At 34.1% G+C, this 20,681-nt stretch overlaps 2 protein-coding genes across 4 annotated transcripts; both read right to left on the bottom strand.

Moving 5' to 3' along the window:
- Window positions 1-1,723: 1,723 nt before the first annotated feature.
- On the bottom strand, window positions 1,724-3,499 carry LOC143573755 (uncharacterized). The gene is made up of 3 exons (XM_077058552.1): window positions 3,352-3,499; window positions 3,102-3,190; window positions 1,724-2,066 (listed from the first exon to the last, which is right to left on the bottom strand). Exons 1-3 carry the CDS (start codon window positions 3,388-3,390, stop codon window positions 1,919-1,921), a joined length of 276 nt encoding a protein of 91 aa, XP_076914667.1. The 5' UTR covers window positions 3,391-3,499; the 3' UTR covers window positions 1,724-1,918.
- Window positions 3,500-5,642: 2,143 nt separating this feature from the next.
- Window positions 5,643-20,252, bottom strand: LOC143573752 (paired amphipathic helix protein Sin3-like 2). 3 transcript variants are annotated; one of them, XM_077058548.1, is made up of 23 exons: window positions 20,061-20,249; window positions 19,872-19,971; window positions 18,213-18,434; window positions 17,956-18,139; window positions 17,774-17,872; window positions 17,463-17,633; window positions 16,529-16,793; window positions 16,300-16,436; window positions 16,111-16,186; window positions 15,991-16,020; window positions 15,165-15,349; window positions 14,922-15,076; window positions 14,429-14,556; window positions 14,082-14,336; window positions 13,525-13,997; window positions 13,015-13,443; window positions 12,824-12,924; window positions 12,606-12,744; window positions 12,235-12,387; window positions 11,968-12,128; window positions 11,756-11,867; window positions 7,739-7,916; window positions 5,643-6,097 (listed from the first exon to the last, which is right to left on the bottom strand). In XM_077058548.1, the coding sequence occupies exons 2-22, from the start codon at window positions 19,967-19,969 to the stop codon at window positions 7,770-7,772; spliced, it is 3,720 nt and encodes a 1,239-aa protein (XP_076914663.1). In that variant the 5' UTR covers window positions 19,970-19,971; window positions 20,061-20,249; the 3' UTR covers window positions 5,643-6,097; window positions 7,739-7,769. The 3 variants fall into 3 exon arrangements, with proteins under 3 accessions (XP_076914663.1, XP_076914664.1, XP_076914665.1); XM_077058549.1 differs by lacking the exons at window positions 19,872-19,971; window positions 20,061-20,249 and having other exon boundaries at window positions 16,529-16,799; window positions 18,213-19,860; XM_077058550.1 differs by lacking the exons at window positions 5,643-6,097; window positions 7,739-7,916; window positions 11,756-11,867; ... (6 more) ...; window positions 14,082-14,336; window positions 14,429-14,556 and having other exon boundaries at window positions 14,605-15,076; window positions 16,529-16,799; window positions 20,061-20,252.
- Between the last annotated feature and the right edge of the window lie 429 nt (window positions 20,253-20,681).

The raw sequence follows: 20,681 nt of genomic DNA, 5'->3' as shown, positions 1-20,681 counted from the left end.
AAAAAAAATTTCAATTACATATTTCCTCTTTTACTAAACATATATATTACATATTTCCTCAATTACTCAAATAGAGTTTTTTTTACCAAAATGAGGTTGGAGAAAAAAGTATTTATCTAAATGAGGATTTTAAAAAGTATTTACCAAATTAGGTGTTTTTGATAAAATTAATTTTCTCATCCTTAATCTTATTGGGTAAAGATAAATTGAAAAGTTCTTAAATGACTATTTTACCTTAATTTTCATAAATGATTTTTACCGACCTTAAATGCGTTTAACCATCGTTGGACGTGTTATCTGCGCCGGGCTCATTAACCGGCTTTTCATAAATGATTTTTACCGACCTTAAATGTGTTTAACCATCGTCGGACGTGTTACCTGTGCCGGACCCATTAACCGACTTCGGACGCGTCCTTATGCCAAATTCATTACCGGCTTCGGACGTGTTAACCAACGTCATGTCATCTTAATCAACAGTGCACAAGATCTTAAAATAAACATGAAATGAAAAATAACAGGAAGAGGGGATCAATCCAATTTTACTCATTGTCTCATTGATATGTTGATTTTCTATGGTCATCTAATTAAACTCACATAACACTCTGATAAGAACCGAAATCAAGAACTGATTACTGAAATTGAAATGGATAGTGACCCGATTAGAGATGGGTGATCTCCAGATTACAAGGTTAACAAACCTTAATTTTAATAAACAAAACATCGACAAACTAAACCAAAGCAGAAATTCTAATATTAATATGAACACAAACTGAAAACTGTTTCCGCTTATTTGGTAACATGGGTTTAGGTGGGAACATGTATGTATCACACTCATTATAATTTTTTCATCTTTACTATATATAATATATCAAAGAGGGGTAAATTAAGACGAAAGTTTTTAAGTAATTTACAAGTTTAGGGGTAAAGTAGTCTTTTCAACACAATTAACCAACGTTCATTTAGTTTTAACAAATATAGTTACAATTATGGTACCCCAACTTTACTCAAATTTTGTAATTCAAGAACTACTTACAACTTGACCCTTCATGTTTACCCACTTTTAACTCAACTTTATACTTTTTTTTATTTTAATCAAACATGTTTTACAAAAATATGATTTAAAAAAATCCGAGCATACCTATTTAAACGGGCTTATTTTTGTCTACGTTCCAATATAATTTTTTTCAAATCAGATGAACGGTTTGAAATGTACAAGTTATTACTGCATAAATATATGCATGAATGTACAAGTTTTTTAAACATAAATGGTTACAATTTCATCTCATTAGTTACATATCTAACTCTTTATCTATTTGATAATAAATATAAATAAACTTGTTACAATTAAAAAAAGTTCACTTATTAAATATTATACTATTTAATGTACAACTTTGACCCATCGTGTATATCCAAATTACTCAACTTTATTCTTTTTTTTATATTCATTTTATATGTTTTACAAAAATATAATTAATAATACTCAAGTTATATAAATATCAAAATAATCAAGACAATCTCGACTTTAAGATTTCAGCTTTAGTTTAGAGCCGAGCTGAGTCAGCTTGATGTAAAGTTCGAGTCAAGCTAGCCTTGGCTCGCCAACAACCTTAACTTAAAATGTTATTCCCGCTACATCGTGCGGGCACTCGACTAGTATATGTATATTAACTTACAAAATAACACATTTCCTAAAAAACACAACCTTTCAACAAGTACAATAATCTCTTAAATCATGATATCAATATTCTCCAACATGTCTTGTAACAAAAAATAAATCATACCACCAATTATGGTGATCCACAGTAAATCCCTACTGTTCTTATTAAAAAAATTTCCCAGTAACAATTTCGTTTTAAATCTTTAAAAGAAAAATCTCAAATCAACTTTATTTTGATAAATCTTGGATCCCAAAACCACTTCATTTCGGGTCTGCGAAGAACGCGTTAATGGATGGCATAATTTCCGGAGACTTGTTGCGCACAAACTTCCTTACCGCATGCTCTGCATACCTTTCCCCTTCCACAAAGTTATCCAACACACCAGCACTTCTTTTTTCCTTGGTCACTCTACATTTTAATATTTTACACCATATTATATAAATTAGCTTCAAGTTTATAAATAAGAACCAAAACTGCAGAATTTTGAAACAAAAGCAAATGAAGAATGGAGTGGATAAAGATCCAAATAATATCAGAAAGTTGAACAATGATCTAAATTATAATCTCTTAAGAATCTAAATTCCGAAATCAGGTTATGAACAAGATTATATACCTCAAAGCAAAAACTAATTCACCTACAAAACATCAATTTAGGGATTGATTGGATGTGCACAAAATCCATTACTGCAAATTGAAGATGTAATAGTCAATTCTGCAGTGTAAACTGAGTCGAGCTAAGCCCAAGCTCGACTAGGTTCCTTTTGACTTATGAGAGCACGAGCTCGGCTCATTTATCATTTATTAATTAGTTTATATACATTTTTATTATTTTTACATATTTTGAGAAAACCTTAAACGAGCTTGAGCTTGAGCTCGTGTACAGCACCTTACACGAGCCAAAGCTCAACATGTTTATCACTTATTAATTAAATTATATACATTTTCAAACAATTCTATACATTCTGATAAAACCTTAAACGGGCTTGAGCGAGCTTGTGTTCAATACCTTAAATGAGCGAAAGCTCACTTCGAGCTCAGCTATGCAGTGTGAAATTATTACATAGAAGTCCACAAGAGTTAAAACTTAAAAATACATAAGGCTTATTAAGGCCCGACGAGCCTAAACGATATTCTCATACACGGCTAGAGCTCGATAACTAAACGAACTTTATGCGACTTGATAAGGCTCAGCAGTCAGCAGTCAGTTCGTTTTGAGCTTTTTATTGATCCAATAATGATGGCTAAATTTGTTCACATAAATATATCATATATATCTAATCATCTCATTCTGATTCCAAAATAGCATCACTTACTTTCAAATACAACATTTACGCAACCCTAACTTCTCATACATAAATCACAAACACTACGATAAACGCAATTATTCAATTCAACAACTTGCATATACATATATAAAATCTATATGTAGAGATAGAAACAAACCTAACTTCAGGATTACCACTAATGTTCCTCACCAACTGCATACCACAAATTCCAACGGCAACTCCAACCGCAGCAAACAAAGGATAAACCTAACAAAATCCTCATATCTATTAGATCAGATAGCCATAATACAAATAGCTTCAATTATCGATTAAACAGTTATATACATTCAAAAACCCTAGAAATGTAAAAATCAGCAAAAACAGAGAATAATCATAGCAATTGATGATTGAGAAGATATACTACGGACCTCAGGCCGCAACCAACGGTTGAAGGTTGAAGACGCCATTGATGATGATGATGGATGCTTTAGTTAGTTGCAGGAAACGGTTATAAGAGAATGCAGAGGCTATGAATGAGTTTATTATATATACATGTTTGGGGTTTTGACAAATTGCTCCTCCACTTGTATAAAATTAATAATTAGTTGTCAAAAGTGAAAACTTGAAAGGCATGCCAAAATGTTCGTCGCTCGTTTGTTGTTCGCTCGAAAAATGCTTGTTCGATTTCAGCTCGGTTTGGAAGTGAGCCGTTCGAGCAAAGTCTCGCTCGGTTTAAAAACAATCCAAGTACGAGCAAAGCCTCGCTCGGTTTGGTTCGGTTCGTTTTGCTCGAATTATTTTCTATTTATTAGTTTTATATATAAACTTTATGAATATATATATAAATATACTATTTTTTTAAAGTTTTTAAAATTTCAATCTTTTGTGTTGAATTCAAAGTTCAAATTTAAACCATAGTCGCTCGTTTTATATATGTTTTGTTGTTAACTTTGAGTTTTATACATTTTAAAGGTGGAACTTTAGACAATTTAGAGTTGAAAGTCTTGAATTAATGATATTTAGAAGTTTTTGAAATTTAAAATTGGAAACTTTGTACGAAACCAAGCGGCTCGGTTTCAAACCGAACCAAGTTCAAGCATAAAGATATCTCTCGTTTCTTTAAATTTAATCCGTCCGGTTCGGCTCGCTTTCAAACCAAACCCAAGTATGAGCATGTCCGCGTTCGGTTCGGTTCGTGAACAGCCCTAGTTGTAGCCGTATACAGATGCATATTCGGTTGGTTACGGTAACGAACATGAAAACACACTGTAAAAGTCTAGATAGTATGGATATTCGTATAGCTTATGATAAAAAAAATATACTTATTTAAAACGCCTGATAATTGGGTGATAAAAACCTGTGTGATGGGCTGGGAGTCGATGTGAATTTGGTTGGTATCGGGTTACGGAACCGGAACTAAACAAAAAAATGAGCTTTGTAAACACCGAAACACAACAATTATATATTTAAAAGAAACTGCGCGTTACGATCGTGAATTTGGTCGATATCGACAATACCAACAGTAAATCATAAACATAAATCAGTAATTAGTAAGCCTAAAAAATAACATGTTTTCTAAAGAAAATAACATATTTTGAAAAGGTAAAATAAAATTGATTGACGTGGCACTGCCGCAGTCAGCCACGTGATCCAGTTAAATACTAACGTTGCCACCGACATGGAATATAAGTAGCATATAAGATGTCAAATTAAAATATCAACTTTCAATATGGGTAAACTAGTATGAGTGTGGTTTCAATATGGGTAAAGAGACAAGTATCAAACATCATCTAAAACCGTATAATTAATGTAATGTGTAGTATCCTTGTGTTTTATATTGATGAATTTTCGTCATAATAGTCCAAACACACGATATTTTGATGAAATTACTGATGACGGGTGGTAGCCGAAAAGGTGAATCAAAGTGCTTGAAAACAAGTATCAAACGTTTGTCAAAGCCACCTATAATCACAACTGGATTAGGATATGATCATCACATCTGTAAGAGTGCAAGACTATCTTTTTAGGTCTGTTTGTTTGAACACTAAAACTAACTGTGCTCGCCAACGTGGTCACAGTCACAGGTCACCTAGCAGACATTTTACAAAATAACGATTTTTTTTCAAATAACAGCATAATTATACAGTGGACACTGGACACAGGTCACCTAGCGGACGTAGCCGCTGCCGTTGGCTATTTGGATATACACGCTCGAAACTATAATTTAACACATGTAACCAATAATTTGAGTGACCAAATCAACCCATTTAACTAACAAAATTACCCAAATCAACTCACATACCACTTATAATTTGTTTACATAAGAAAGAGAGACAACAAACCAGTAAACCACACAACGCAACACGACTTCTTCTAGACACATGATTACGAGTAGAAGTGCACAAAAAAACCGGTTCCGGACCCGACCCGCGGGTAGGGGCTGGGCTTTGGTTTTCCCCGAGAACTGTACCCGGACCCGGTGGAACCGGTTCCTCCAATGCCCGATCAAAACCCTACCTACCCGAAAAAACCCGATGGAACCGGTCAAATACCAGACTATACCCTGGAACCGGTTCCTACCCGGACCCATTTTTGACTTTTGTTGACCATACCCGGTTTCTGCACCTCTAATTACGAGTGACCCATTATATGACTTAACAAATCAACCCATTTAGCCAACGATAAAAGAAGTTTTATATGATAAATAAAGTTTCGCAAACCACTAAAAAAAGGTAAAATGGGAAAGATCATAAACTCTTCTGCGGCCAAATAATTGTAAGATTACATAAATGTAAGAAACATTAACAGTATGTACAAAGCCCAGAATACCCCTTTTATGGAGCAAAAACTTTCCTATTTCTTGAGAAAAAAATGAAAACCCTTCCTCCCACCTTGTAACAAATATCGCCATTACAAAATCGAAAAAAAAAACCCCTCTATCGGAGACATAAATAATACAAAAAGAAAAAAAAAATACAAACAAACGAGTACTTCGTGTGGGAGCGTGGCAACAATAAAAAGCGGTTAGATGAGCAGAAACCTCAGCTGCAACACGAAATCTCCAGAAGCATATTTACACAATTGATGGCTTGTATAACATTGTTTGTATGAACTTCACGTGGTACTTGTTCCTATAGTAGCAATTGTCGCGAGCTAATATGTGCCAGCAAGATTCTAGAACATAAACACGAAGATAGAATCTTTAATTGCATTCATAAGATCTCATTGTCATCATTGAACACGGTGTCAAAAGGGATTGTACATGTAACATACCTCATAGACTATGACATAACTAGTAAAATACACGTATAGTTCCGAAATAAGCGACTTCTTTTATATTTGAATATTGATCTTTGGGTTAAACAGAGAGAACAGGTCTTTTCGTGTTTAACAGGTCAGAGACGTGATCAACACAGTTATCAAACATGAATACGACTTGTTTAACTACTTTATATCTCATGTCTACAACACAGTTGTATGTTTCATGTACCAAAGAGAAATGGAGTCTAGCTTACTAATTTTAATTATTTAACAAGTATAAATGTAGTTTTATTAAACAGGTTTAATCATGTATTAAACAGGTACCTAATCTGCCAGCCCTAGCAAAGATGGCGGGTAAAGTAAAAGTTGAAATGGGCCAATTTTTATATAGGGGTCAAAATGAAACGGGTCTAGTTTATTGACTCAATAAAAACTCTTTTTGTCATTTTATGAAACTAACAATCTAAATCACTGAAAAAAACTAGAAGATTGCATGCATTAAAAATAGACTTACAATGACTTTTAACCATAGTTATTCTTGCGCCTAGGCCCATTTTTCATGTGATGCTCAATAAATGCGCTTCTACTTCCTAGGCGAGTGCTTCAGGCATTGTCTACGACAGGAACATGAGAAGATAAAACACGAGCAAAAGAAAAGCAAGGAGTGCTATTGGAACTTAGATCTAAGAGATGTCAAAAGAACTAATTGAACATTTAGTTATTCAAGTTTTGGAAATTACATTTAAACTTTGACTGGCGGTACTGATTAGATGATACAAAATGTTATATAATAGCTTTTAGTTATTTTATTTGCAGAACAATATTATTATTCAAATACATAATATATTTTTAATTTGTTTTAAGTGCGCTTTTATTTTTTTGCGTCTAGGCCCCAAGCTAGGTCTATGCGCCTTGAGTAAGCCTAGTGGATTTAATAACTATGAGTTTAACCATTCGGCCCCTACCCCTTTTAGTTAAAATTTGAGTTGATTCGTTTGACCCATTCATAAATGCAACCCAAATCAGCCCAATAAAAAGTACATGGTTTGAAATTACCACCTCTGTTGGCCCATAATTAAGAGTCAAAAAATAAGAAAATGATTTTGACCAAGAACAATCGATGGACTCTTTTAATAATAATCAAACTCAAAATAAAACCACACATAATCATTGACCCTATCAAACTATATAAGTATATATACTAGACTCAAAAGACTTGTAAACTTACTTAACCTAGTAAAACCAATAAATATAATCAATTTAAACAACTTGATAAACTTGAATAACTCACCTAACCGACTCGAACTCAAATACTTCAAACTTTATCAAGATTAATCATTCAACCTCTAGTTTTTGGCATTAGATTTTAAAAACCTAAGTTGATCTGTCCCCATTTATGGAAAAAAAAATTGTTTCCAGATGGTAACATTTGACAATTGGCATTAGTCCAAAAATCAGATATTGCAATCTTCATGAGACAGAATGACAGATTGCGTATGTCAACAGAGTATTATATTAATTTAAAGTCTAAATGATGAACAAAAGATGCTGTACCTTAAACCTCATGGAGAAATGACACTGAGAGCTACTGAGTAGAGGTTTCTAGAAATCTGTGAAACCGTTGTATTTTTCTCTGAGCATTGCTGTACGATGCAGACCTGCATCCGTTAGTTTTTCGTTTTTTTCTTCTCCCGCGAATGAAGAAATCTACCGTATCGAGGACGTAGGAGATCTGCAAGCACTTAACTGATTAGAATTTTAAAAAAAGAATAAAAACTTATTAGCGGATACCACATACAATTTAAATTATAACTGTCATAATTGTATGAAATGATTGTATTCAATTTACATTATAATCTACATGGCGAATCATTCACGCATCAATGGAAAGTATATCATATAACTACACAAGTTCATCCCTAGATTTCTTGCCACTTTTGTGTTGTTTCCGTCGGAAACTTTGCATTAAATTCAGTAACAGGAATAATTAAGCCTAAGTAGTGGGCCTCAGCCCATTTAACAATAGACCGATTAGAATGGATCTATGTAAACTACAGAACAAAATAGCAAAATAATCAAAAGGGTAAGATACGGGATTAAACCACATGATTTTATTCTACTCAAAAAGCAAATAATTCATGTTCTGTTTATACGAATGCACATAGACTTGTAGTTGTATTTTGTGATCTGTTGCTTCTACATGAAATTTCTTACCATTTTTGTCATCATGTTACGAATTTAGGCCCATAACCTTAATCGATATGAAACATATTCAGGTAAAGGATACCGAACACGTCAGGCCCAAAATCATAAGCTAGCCCAATAACCCTTGAATAAACAAACCATGGTGGATTTATTAATAGCCCACTAAGAATTATAAGCATATATCACGTGAAACCGGTTTTGTGTTTTTGTAAAGTGAAGACGTAAAGTATACGATCTTGGCTATAGGATCAGATCTTGCTTAACCTGTATCACTGAATTAGAAAACCACAAATGAACTAAGCTTTGCTTAAAAAAACAAAGGGCAATCAATCAATCAATCAATCATGCCCAGTAAAATCCCACCGACAGCAAAGCTATAAGTAGGGTCTGGGGAGGGTGGGATGTAGGCACACCGTACCTCTATCCAAAGGAATAAAGAGGTGGCTTCCAGAGAGACCCTCGGCTCTAAGAACATGCGTATGAAGCAAAATAAAGGAAAATAAAGCAAAATAAAGGAAATCAAATTTTAACAGTTATATAAAAACTACTACTAATTATAATAATATTAATATTAATATTAATATTATTATATAATATTAATAATAAGATCACAGTTTAACAGCTATATAAAAGCTAATAATAATAATAATAATAATAATAATAATAATATATGCAAGGGAAATACCATTATGGTATGTGGACTAAATAAGTTAAGTCTAAGCCCTAAGGTATTCAATTCTCTCTAAAAATCCTTAACTTTAATTCTACTTCTCCACGAATTCCTATCCTCAACCATGTCCTCGGAGAGGTTTAGGTCTATCAAATCATGCCTAATCCTCTCATCCCAAGTCAATTTCGGTCGTCCTCTACCCCTCCTCCCCTCTATAGTAATGTTTTCTACGGATCTAACAGGATTCGTCGTCTGTCTTCTCTTTACAGACAAATACAAATACCAAAAAAACAAAGGGCAAAAATCATCAAATACCAACACACTTTATAATTTTTTTCTCACTAAATTCCAACAAATTTTTGCAGATTAAAGTCATTCTACATGTTAATTCGAACAAAATTATGAAAAAAAAGAACTTTAAACAACTTGGAACCGGTACCACCGATTAGAGGGACTTTAATTTGCAATTTTGAAATTCTTACTTTCACAATTTTGCTCAAACGTAACATATAAAGTAACTTTAATGTGCAAAATATAAAGAAACTTATCAAGTAGTCCAAGAAAGTAAATTTCATGGAGTCGTTTGAATTCAATATTTAACATATATCTAGAACCTTAATAACTTAAGTTAGTAATCTAAATCCCTATGAAATGTATAACTACTAATTTACTATAATGATTAAAGTTTGAAGCCCTATGGTACAATATCTATGAAAAACACTATGACCATTAAGTAGGATCGCATGATGATAATTCCAACTTCATCATCATCATCATCATCATCATCATCATCATCATCATCATCATCATCGTACTCAGTATATCCCACCAATAGCAATGCTATGGTAGGGTCTGAGGAGGGTAAGATGTAGACAGCCTTACCTCTATCCCATAGGGATAGAGAGGCTGCTTCCGGTGAGACCCCCGGCTCGATGATAATTCCAACTTGTGATCCTAAATTCCAAATCTTACAAAACAAAAACAATCTCGAGCAAGATTTAATCTTGACAACATTGGTTTCACCTCGTGTTAACGTTAGTTCTAATTTGGCATTGTATAGACAGATATTGATTTCACGTAGAGCGTTCCAACTAGCTAGAGCTAACGACTTACGTAGTGAACTTAGTTATAAATAAACTAACTTAGAAACAATTAAAGCAAATTTAATACCTAATAAGTTAGAACTAGACTAAAAAATAATGGTCCTATAATATATTAACGAACTTTAACAAACATAGTAATGAACATAAATGAATGCAAACGAACATAAATGAACGAACGAGAGTACGAGACATTTGTTCACGTTCGTTCATTTATCTAAATAAACAAAAACTTGTGTTGATGTTTATTCATTTATTAAATAAACAAACATCAACACACTTCTTGCTAAACGGTTCACTAAACGTTTGATTCGTTTACATGCCTAGAATCATATGTTTGTTTATCATAACCTAAAGGCACTTTGTCTTTCTACCTATTTTCTTATATGTCATTTCTCGTTGTTTGTTAAAATTTCAGCATATTATGTTCTGCGAATATCTTTTCTCCATAATTGCTTCTTCACCTTGTAACTATTTTGGGCCAATGAAAACTTTGGTTTTACAAAATACTGGCATTAATGAATTATGAAGGTTCCTTCTTTACTTTCAATAATCTCACAAGAATGCATGGCTTAGCATGAAAGTAGATTAAGATAAAGAACATAAAAGCACAATATAAATAAGGAAAGTAATTCAAAACAGCAAATAACACAATTCATACAGTATTTATAAATTAATTCCAGATAATAACTACTACAGTGTTAACCATTGGCCACCCAAAATTTAGATAATAAAAACATATATGCAATATAATATGCAAAGAACCTCTATTCACAGTCTAAGAAGCTATATGTACAACCTAAAGAAACTCTTCCAAAAGCAACCTAGCTATGTGTACAACCTAATAAGCTATATGTACAGCCTAAGAAGCAATATATAAAATCTAAAGAAGCATCCAACCCAAACACAACGCCTAATTGGTATATCATTAATCCTAATTGTATGTTAGAATTATAGCTCGAAAATAGCAATTAGGCAAACACTACACTAAACGATGAAACCAGTGTGTTGCCAACTTGTGGCACAGTGCAACATTCTTATAGCATTCATCTATTTTGTGATGATTTTTATTTACTAAATCCGCTATAGCTCTACTTACTTCAGATAATTAAAAGATCACCAAAAGTACCAGTATAGTCTTACTAGGTAAAAAGTTGCTAAACAACTGAAAGAAATATGGTTTTTAGAAAGTCAAAGAAAACATGTATCAATATTTCCCAATAGAGAACCAGGATTCAAACACAATGTAATAAGAAAAGTAGATAGGAAACATCAGTTTGCCACCCTAAATAGTAAAGACTCAATAGGTCATTTAATAGTTTTGTGCACACACGAGACAAAATCACATTTTTTGTGTCCAGAATAAGACTCATTTATTTGAAGAGTTCAATATGGGTGTTGTGAGACATTCTTTTGATTCTGCAACAAATAGATAGAAAGATCTTATGAAAAAAGATGCAAACAAAGAAAGAATGGCGTACTCTGAAACAATGAAGAAAACAGCAGACGCCTCTTTGCAATTTAATAAATGAAAAAAAAAACATAATATCTATGGAAGTAGCATATAAATAAAGTAATGCAAATGATAACAAGTACCTTTGACGAGCAACAAGACATCTTATACTCCAAACCATTGACCACTTTAACACCTTCCATAGCAACAGACATAGCAGATGATTCATCCATGTCTGAGAATTTACGTTTATTTCTGCACGTTGATAGAATTATATCATTATAAAATAAACTGGCACCTGCATCCCGTCAAACTCAACAATGATGTGTGGGGTGGGGGTGAGGGGGGGGTTCACCTTTGCAACATAATGCCAGATTCCTTTTCTCCAGGCACAACTGAAAGAAAATTATTATGAAGATAAGCAGCAAATTTGGAATCCATAGAAACCGGGACGGCTTCAGCCTTTTCATTCCAATCATTCATAAGCTGGATGGTTAAACAACTCGATCCAAAAGACTGCAAAACATGTAGTGAATAAACAAAAACACTTACATGTCAAATGAAAAGAAAAGAATTAACAGAGTAAAACATCAAAAAAAAAAATAAATAATAAAGAACTTACAAACTGAAATCTGTATATGTTTTCCTCATGAAGGATATGATGTACATTCTCATAGTATACAGAATCAATAAACTTATCAGGCGTTCGGAATCTTTCATACTTGTATAGCTTAATTAGTTTGTTGTCCTCCTCATCACCTGCAACAGCTTGAAGCTGCATCCATAAACAAGAAGTCAGAACCTTTTTCCAAGAGACATCAATGAAAAGAAGAAACTTCATATACACCACACGCAACCTACATAATATCATATACATATATATGTACCCAAAATACAAGATTTTTATGCACAAGGTACAGTGATCTTAAAGCAGGTTTTAGGTATACATGTTATATTACAAGTTTTGAAGGCATAAGATTAATAGATGCATGCCTGTTTCACGAGCTTATATATAAGTTTATCCAAAGTAAATAATACATAAGATTGATTTCCAAGAATAGCACGACAATCATCTTCATATGTTGTATTGTCAGTAGATCCATCAAGCAGATTATATAAAGCACTCATAAATCTGCCAAGTATAATCATAGTGAGAAAAAATATTTGGTATAAGCTTCTGAGTAAAAGATAAAAATGTGGAATTGAAGTACTTAGAATACAAATCATGTGGGGAGGTGTCCTTAGTAGCTCTCCACTTTGTTTCAGCAGAAACCGAATTAAGCTTAGCCAACAATAATCTATCATATAATACCTGGCAACATATCCAAGTATATAATGCTATAAAATATAAATAAAAAACAAATCCGAAAGAAAATAAAAAAAGGAAACTGTATATACTTACTTGATGAAGCCTAAAAAGAACATAAAAGGATTCATTTCCATAAAAGACGTTACAATTTTTTTTCACACCATTATGTAGTGAAGAAACCACATATTTTGCCAGTGGTTTTGCACCTTCAATTCCCTCAATCTCTCCATCAGTTTCTGTTTCCTCTCCATCTTCTTCCTGTTCTTCCCTTGACACATCAGCAGCAGCAGACTCGCTGCCTGAAACCTCATCACCACCATCCGGAACATTCTCACTATCCCCGTCATCAGCATCTAAATCAATCTCCATACTATGTTTTGCCTTAGCATGTGACCCGTTATTATCTCCGTATGAAGCAAAAACAACCTCATTAAAATCAGTTGGTGATAACTCTCCCTCTTCTTTCTCAAATTTAGCATAATTTCCATTTGCCACTGTTAGTGATCTTGAGATGCCACCATGCTGTAAAGCAGATAAAAAAATATCAGATATGAGATAAGTCATTGGATAAGTGAAAGGCGTGGTGAACAAATAAAGTCAAACCTGAGGCGAATGAACTTCATTAGATCCACCTTCTTTGGACAAAGTACCTCCATTTACCAAAATGCCCTTGCTTGAACATACTCTTTTTGGTATATTATTACCATCTCCATTACAGGATGGTTTTCCTTGCTTAGAATTAACAGTATCACTATCGCCACATGGACTTCCATCAACATCACCTTCATTTTTGGCCTCAACATTTGGAGAATTGTGGAGCCGAGAAGGAACACCAAGCATTGGCTCTAAGAATGTAGTCCAAAGTCTTAACACTTTATTCAGTTCATCCTTGCTAGTGCAAACTTCATCGCATGAATATTTAATTAGTTTAAACAAGTCTTCATGAAGATCCATATCAGCAAACTCAAACTCAAGATGTGGCATTATATAGTGTCGCTTTGCAGCAGCAATTATAAGGAGTTCATCGTCATCTTTCTGACTCTTTTCCTTTATTTCTTTGATCTCAGCCACTAAGCCTAGTTATAAAGACAACAAAAGTAACATTATATAAAAGAGAGAAACAAGTCAACTGTGCAATCAGTAAATACTTATTAACTTACATTTTGGGCTCAAATTCTTTGAATCTTGTTGCTTGAAATAGAAACTTCTGTGATCAAGTGACTTGTAATGATTCTTTGCATAAACATCAGCCCAAACCTTGTCAAGATCTACTCTAGATTTTCTCCATTCATCTTGTTTCTGCTTCAGGCGAATCAATACAACAGGCAATGTAACAGATAGATTCTTACACAGTGTATCCAGTACTTCAAGACCATGATCGCCGTATAGACGTTCAATGCAACGTAAATTCAGAGCTACAAGTATTTTAAACAAAATTACATGAAATAATAATAAAAATTCATAATTGAATTATAGGATTTCATAAGAAAGATAAATAATATTATACCAGTGAAGTGGTCTTCGATACGGGCGGGACCATCACAACTAATCAAACCATCATTAATGCTGTTTAGTACTTCCTCGGCACGTTTAACTGCTGAACTAAGAGACTCCAACAACATGTCTAGCTCATACCTTAAAAGGTACCATAAAAAAACAAACTTAATTTGATATGTACTTGTACCCGTTTTCTTTATATTTTTATGGGAAACCTTATGTACCCCTAAATACTAGCAGTATCATATTCACCCAATTAAAAAAACTAGTATCAAGTATACCCATTCAAGTTGCTTAAAATGCGTATACACCCATTTCATTAAATACAATACTTATATGACCATTAAAATTATCATTTTTTCATATGCTAATACAAGTTTTATGGGAGGGGTATAAATGTCATAAATTTAAAAATGGATATATTTAACATGAAACCATACCAAGCTTTGAGGGGGATATATGAAATTAACCCCATCACTTAACACTATTAAATGTTAGCTTACCTGTCATCTTCACATCTAAACAGGCTCTCTTCATATTGGTTTTTACGCATATGTTTGAACGAGTAATCCTCACTACCAGAAGTCACAGATACCCATAATTCATTCAGTACTTGAGTACCAAGCTCTGATCTTTGACTTACTGATGGAATCGGGTACTGCAAAAAACAAAATACATATATAAGCTAACATGAAAGTAAGTTACCAAATAACAGTAGAAAAAGTCATAACACACAATAGACTTACATCATCAGGAAGAAGTCTATAACTGGGAGTGCATCTCTGACAGTTAGAAAGGTCAAGCTCTTGTATGGATTTCCCCCAATACTTCTCTTTGCACCTGTCTTTCTCCTTATTAGCGTCAGTTTCACGCCTATTCTCCCTTTCTTTCTCCTCTGTTCTTGTTGACTTAGAAACATTCCACAAAGTTTCTGACATGAGAAACATGTGAAATGATGAGAATTTACTCCAATCAAAGTGCACACCCATGTAGGCTTGTAAACGAACTGAACAAACACGAACTAAACGAACCGAGTTTTCTTATCCGTGTTCGCTCGTTAAAAAATGAACGTGTTCATTTATGTTTGTTCGTTAACAATATAAGCGAAGGGTTCACAAACGTAAATGAACATAGATGAACGATTTAACTGAGCTAAATCCAATTAAAAGTATGTGACAGCAATGTGTTGAGCCTAATAAGTCATTCAAACTAGACTGAAATGCAATGAGTCTAAAAAAATTAAATGAATATATTAACGAATGAACTTAAGCAAACATAAAGTATCAAACATAAATGATTGCAAATAAACGAACATAAACGAATTGAAAACAAATGTAAACAAACATTCACAAACATAAAAGACGAGACATGAGTTCATGTCGTTCGTTGAACTAAATATACAAAAACTTATGCTCATGTTTGTTCATTTATTAAATAAATGAACTTTCCACCGAGCGATTCATGAATGGTTCACTGTAAATTCAGTTCGTTTACAGACCTACACCCATTTAAATCGTAAACTAACAATAAAAAAATGTGAAACAAAAAATCGAAAAAAGAAGCAGCACGTACTTTTGTCCATCACACCAGCTAAGAACACATCTGCAAACAAAACAGATTAGTGAGGGTGAAAATGAGTTCACAAAGAAATAATAAGTCCCAACAAAATAATAATAATAATCTAAAAGCCACCAATGTTCTCGCAACGTTCCAAAAATGCACTGAATCCTTCCATGAGATCTGTGTGCTTCCCAAGTAAATCAGCAACCTGAAAATGTAACATAAAAAAATATGTCAAATTTAAATTGTCTAATTCCACAAACAAAACATGTAAGGCTTCTTTTACAGCAAATAACGTATAGCACAAGATATGTGATGTACCAAGCTCTGTAACTCCTTCCTGGTGATTATTTCTGTGCTAAAGATATGAAGGCATTTTAAAAAAGCTTGATAATCGTCTGGATTCCGTAATCTGGTCTTCACGTTTTCACAGAAAGTAAATTCTTGGCTGTACTGGCCTATAATGTACAAATACCATAATGTTAAAGAATTCAACAAATGAAAAGCATATGTATAAATTCAACAACTGATAAGTTAATCATCTACTCACTTTTGATGGCATCTTTATCATCATATGGAACTGAACCTGAAGGTACCCCAAAATCCTCAACTTTCCGTGCAGATTTTCGTTTTTCAAGACGATCCCTGTTGCCATCAAGATCAGAATCCTTGTAATCCTGATCATTAATTCTCCTACTGTTCTCACTGTCACAGCGTTTTTTCTGCTCCTTATGATGTTTCATCATTGTTTTATCGTCCGTATCAGGATAATCAGCACCTGGGTCCCGTTTAGCATTGAGCCTGTCTCTCTGGCCCTGTTGCTAATGCAAAAGAATATTAATCCCCTCAAATAGGCTTGTATGTAAACTGAACACATGTTTATTTAATAAACGAACGACATGAACAGTGTTTTTTTGGTTCATTTATTTACAAATGAGCGTGAACACTTGTCTCGTTCGTTCAATTGTGTTCATGACTTCATGAACGTCTGTTTACGTTCTTTCATCGATACTCGTTCATGTTCGTTAATTTACTTTTGCTTAAGTTCGTCCATTAATATATTTATTCAATTTTTTTAGGTCCATTAAAATATAGTTAGTTCAAAATTTTTAACATTTAAGCCCAACACATTGTTGTTCACATTTACCTTTTAACCGGTTTTAGCTCAGTTATGTTCTTTTATATGTTAAGTTGCGTTCGTTGTTGTTTACGTTCGTTAACTGTTCATTCATGTTATTAACGAACAAAATGGTTAACGAACAAACACAAAAAAAAAACACAAATGTTCATTTTCTTAACGAACAAATATGAACAAGAAAACCTCATTTAACTGTCCGTGTACGGTTGTCTATTCAATTAAAGTTAGAAGAACGAACACAATGATGTGTTGTTCGTGTTCGATCGGTTCGTTTACAAACTTACCAGCAAATATTAAAAGAAAAAATACATATGATATACTGAGACTGACAAATTATCCAAAATACCTTATCATGTTGTCCCGGTCTGAGTGGGACTGCGGCTGAGCTTCGCTCATCAAGACGTTGATGGGAGTTTCGTAAGGAAGCATGGTGTGCAGAAGCAGCGGCTGATGCAGCTGGCAAAAATCTTGTGAACTGTTCTAGAAGATCGGGATGATCATCAAAGAGTGAAGCAACCTGCACAGATTCCAAGGAGTGAAATAAAAAAAAATTACCTTATATACCACTAAAAAACAACTTTATAAAAGCTTACATAAAATAAAAAACAACTTTATAAAAGCCTACATAAAACTTTATGTAAGCTTACAAAAACTCACCTCACTATAGACTTCATTAATACCCTTATGGTCCTTTCTATACATGTTCAAGATGTCCAAAAACGACTTGTAGACACGATCATCATTTTGAAAGCGTCTCTGCAAACGAAAGGGTAGCATAATTATAACCAAAATTTCAAACTACTGTTGTTTCTTTCAACAAATATAAAAACCAGCTCCACCTTTATTTTGTTTACAAAGCTTATAGCCTCTTCAAACTCCACAGATTTCTTAGGTGGGGTCTCATCATCCTCGATGACAGTTATTTCATAACCTTTGGGCAAAAAAGTGTTAAACCCAAAAATTAGATTATTATGGCCTTTAAACAATTCCTTCACCCTTGCTATGACACCTGTAGTATCAATTCTGCACCAAATAATTTCTTATTTAGGTCAAACCGAGGTCAATGTGGTCAGTCTTCCAACAGAAAAGTATTTACCGTTGGGCTTTGAAATCCTTCATCACATCGAGAAACATGTCATATTTCTCGCGTTGGTCTTGAAACATATCTTTTACTTGTTTCAGATATGCCAACGCGTCATTAGTTGTAAGTCTCTGCGCACTGCTGCCGCCATCACCACCAGCAGCAGCACCAGCACCGCCTCCTACACCCGCCCCTCCTGTTCCTTCATTGCCTCCTGCGGCTTGTGGTTGGCCATATCTATAATTTTAAAAAGGAATAAATGAACATTTAATGTTTTAGCATTCCACAAAAATGTATCACATGAAAAGATACGTTATAACTTAAGAATCACATACGCAAAACCTTTCTGATAATAGTATTTAAGGATAAGGATACTAGTCAATTTGTTGACTAAATTGTGTTCCTAAAATCATTTAATAGCCCTTATGTAATTTTCTGAAGCTGTTCGATGTCAAGTGATGTTTTACCCTATGCAAATTTTGGGCTTTAGTTCCCCTTTCTTGAGAAGATCTCATATCATGCCCACATTGGATAAATGAACACTAGCGTAAATGATACTAATATTAATTAAACTTTCAATTTACCTTTGACTAATTACATTTAGATTCATAATGATCAGTTAGTCGCATTATCCTAAAAGGCAAGAAACAAAAGCCTAATTGGTCTGTAAAATGCGCTTTCCAACACAATTCATTCAAATCGCACAACTCTATTTTCCAAAAAACACATTTAACATCAGCTAAATCAATCAAGCGCAAACCTAAACCCTACAAAACCTAATCAGATTCAAATTCACAAACAATCAAATCACAAATGAGCAACCTAAACTACAAAATCAAACCGATTAAACATGAGAAGTACGAGAACTCACGATTCTCCGTAAAATGCGCTTTCCGGTCAATTCATTCAAATCGCACAATTCTATTTTCCAAAAAGCACATGTAACATCACCTAAATCAATCAAGCCCACACCTAAACCCTACAAAACCTAATCAGATTCAAATTCACAAACAATCAACGCACAAACGAGCATCCCAAAACCACAAAATCAAACCGATTAGACACAAGAAGTACGAGAAGTTGTGATTCTCCGTAGAAGGCGCTTTCTGATACAATTCATTCAAATCGCACCATTCTATTTTCCAAAAGGCACATGTAGCATCACCTAAATCAATCAAGCTGAAACCTAAACCCTACAAAACCTAATCAGATTCAAATTCACAAACAATCAAAGCACAAACGAGCAACCTAAACCACAAAATCAAACCAATTAAACACGAAAACTCACGATTCTCCGTAAAAGGCGGTTTCCGACACAATTCATTCAAATCGCACAATTCTATTTTCCAAAAAACGCATGTGACATCACCTAAATCAATCAAATTCAAACCTAAACCCTACAAAACCTAATCAGATTCAAATTCACAAACAATCAAAGCACAAATGAGCAACCTAAACTACAAAACCAAACCGATTAAACACGAGAACTCACGATTCTCCTCGGAAACAGCAAATTACCTCCTAATTTGAGAGATATCTATTTAACATCACCTAAATCAATCAAACTGAAACCTAAACCCTACAAAACCTAATCAGATTCAAATTCACAAACAATCAGAGCACAAATGAGCATCCTAAACCACAAAATCAAACCGATTAAACACGAGAACTCACGATTCGCCTCGAGAAGCAGCACCACCAGCAGCAGCAGCAGCAGCAAACGGCCGTCTAATTTGAGAGCTGCCGTGAGGATCCTCTCGTAACCGTTTCATCACTGCATAAACAAATCAACCGAATAACAGAATTAAAACTTAAATCTGGTTGATAATAACATATAAATGACGTAACGGAAAGACTACAAACCGGTGAAGTAACAAATTAGGGCAGATCTAAAGGCTCAGCAGATGAATTGAATCGGATTTGGATCGAAGCTTCTGGTGATTAGTGAAATTAAATTAAGCGGCGAGAGGTGAATGAATTTGGTGTGTATTGTGCAAGTGATGATGAAGATGATGATGATAATATAATAAGAATAATAATCTGAAATGAAATGTACAATAGAATTACGTGAATCGTATGGGAGGATATTACACTTGGGTGGGCTTTATGATTCAAAATGAGTGCTTTGGTTTTTGTGAATTTGGGCCTCATTTGGATAGTCCGGATCTAACCGGTTCCGGTAGAGGCGCATAAACCGGGTATTTTTATAAACCGGTTCCGGGTATAGTCGATAAAAGTCAAAACCGGGTCATGTAGGAACTGGTTCCGGGTATACTCGGGTATTTGAACGGGTTTTTTTCGAGATTGGGGTCGGGCCGGTTCTAATTTCGGGGAGAAATCCTATGCCATGTCATACCCGTGGGTCGGGTACGGTAGGATACGATTCAAGGTCGGGTCCGGAACCGGGTATTTTGTGCACTTCTAGTTTTCAGGGTTTGAATTGGTTCCGGGTTAGGTTAAAGTTTGTCAAAACCGGTTTCAGGT

This window comes from Bidens hawaiensis, unplaced genomic scaffold, assembly GCF_021521415.1.
Source record: "Bidens hawaiensis isolate Kalapana, Puna unplaced genomic scaffold, B.hawaiensis_p1.1 tig00026628_1, whole genome shotgun sequence".
Lineage (NCBI taxonomy): Eukaryota > Viridiplantae > Streptophyta > Magnoliopsida > Asterales > Asteraceae > Bidens > Bidens hawaiensis.
Note: the sequence above shows the minus strand (reverse complement) of the source record. Positions and strands in the feature narration are given on the sequence as shown.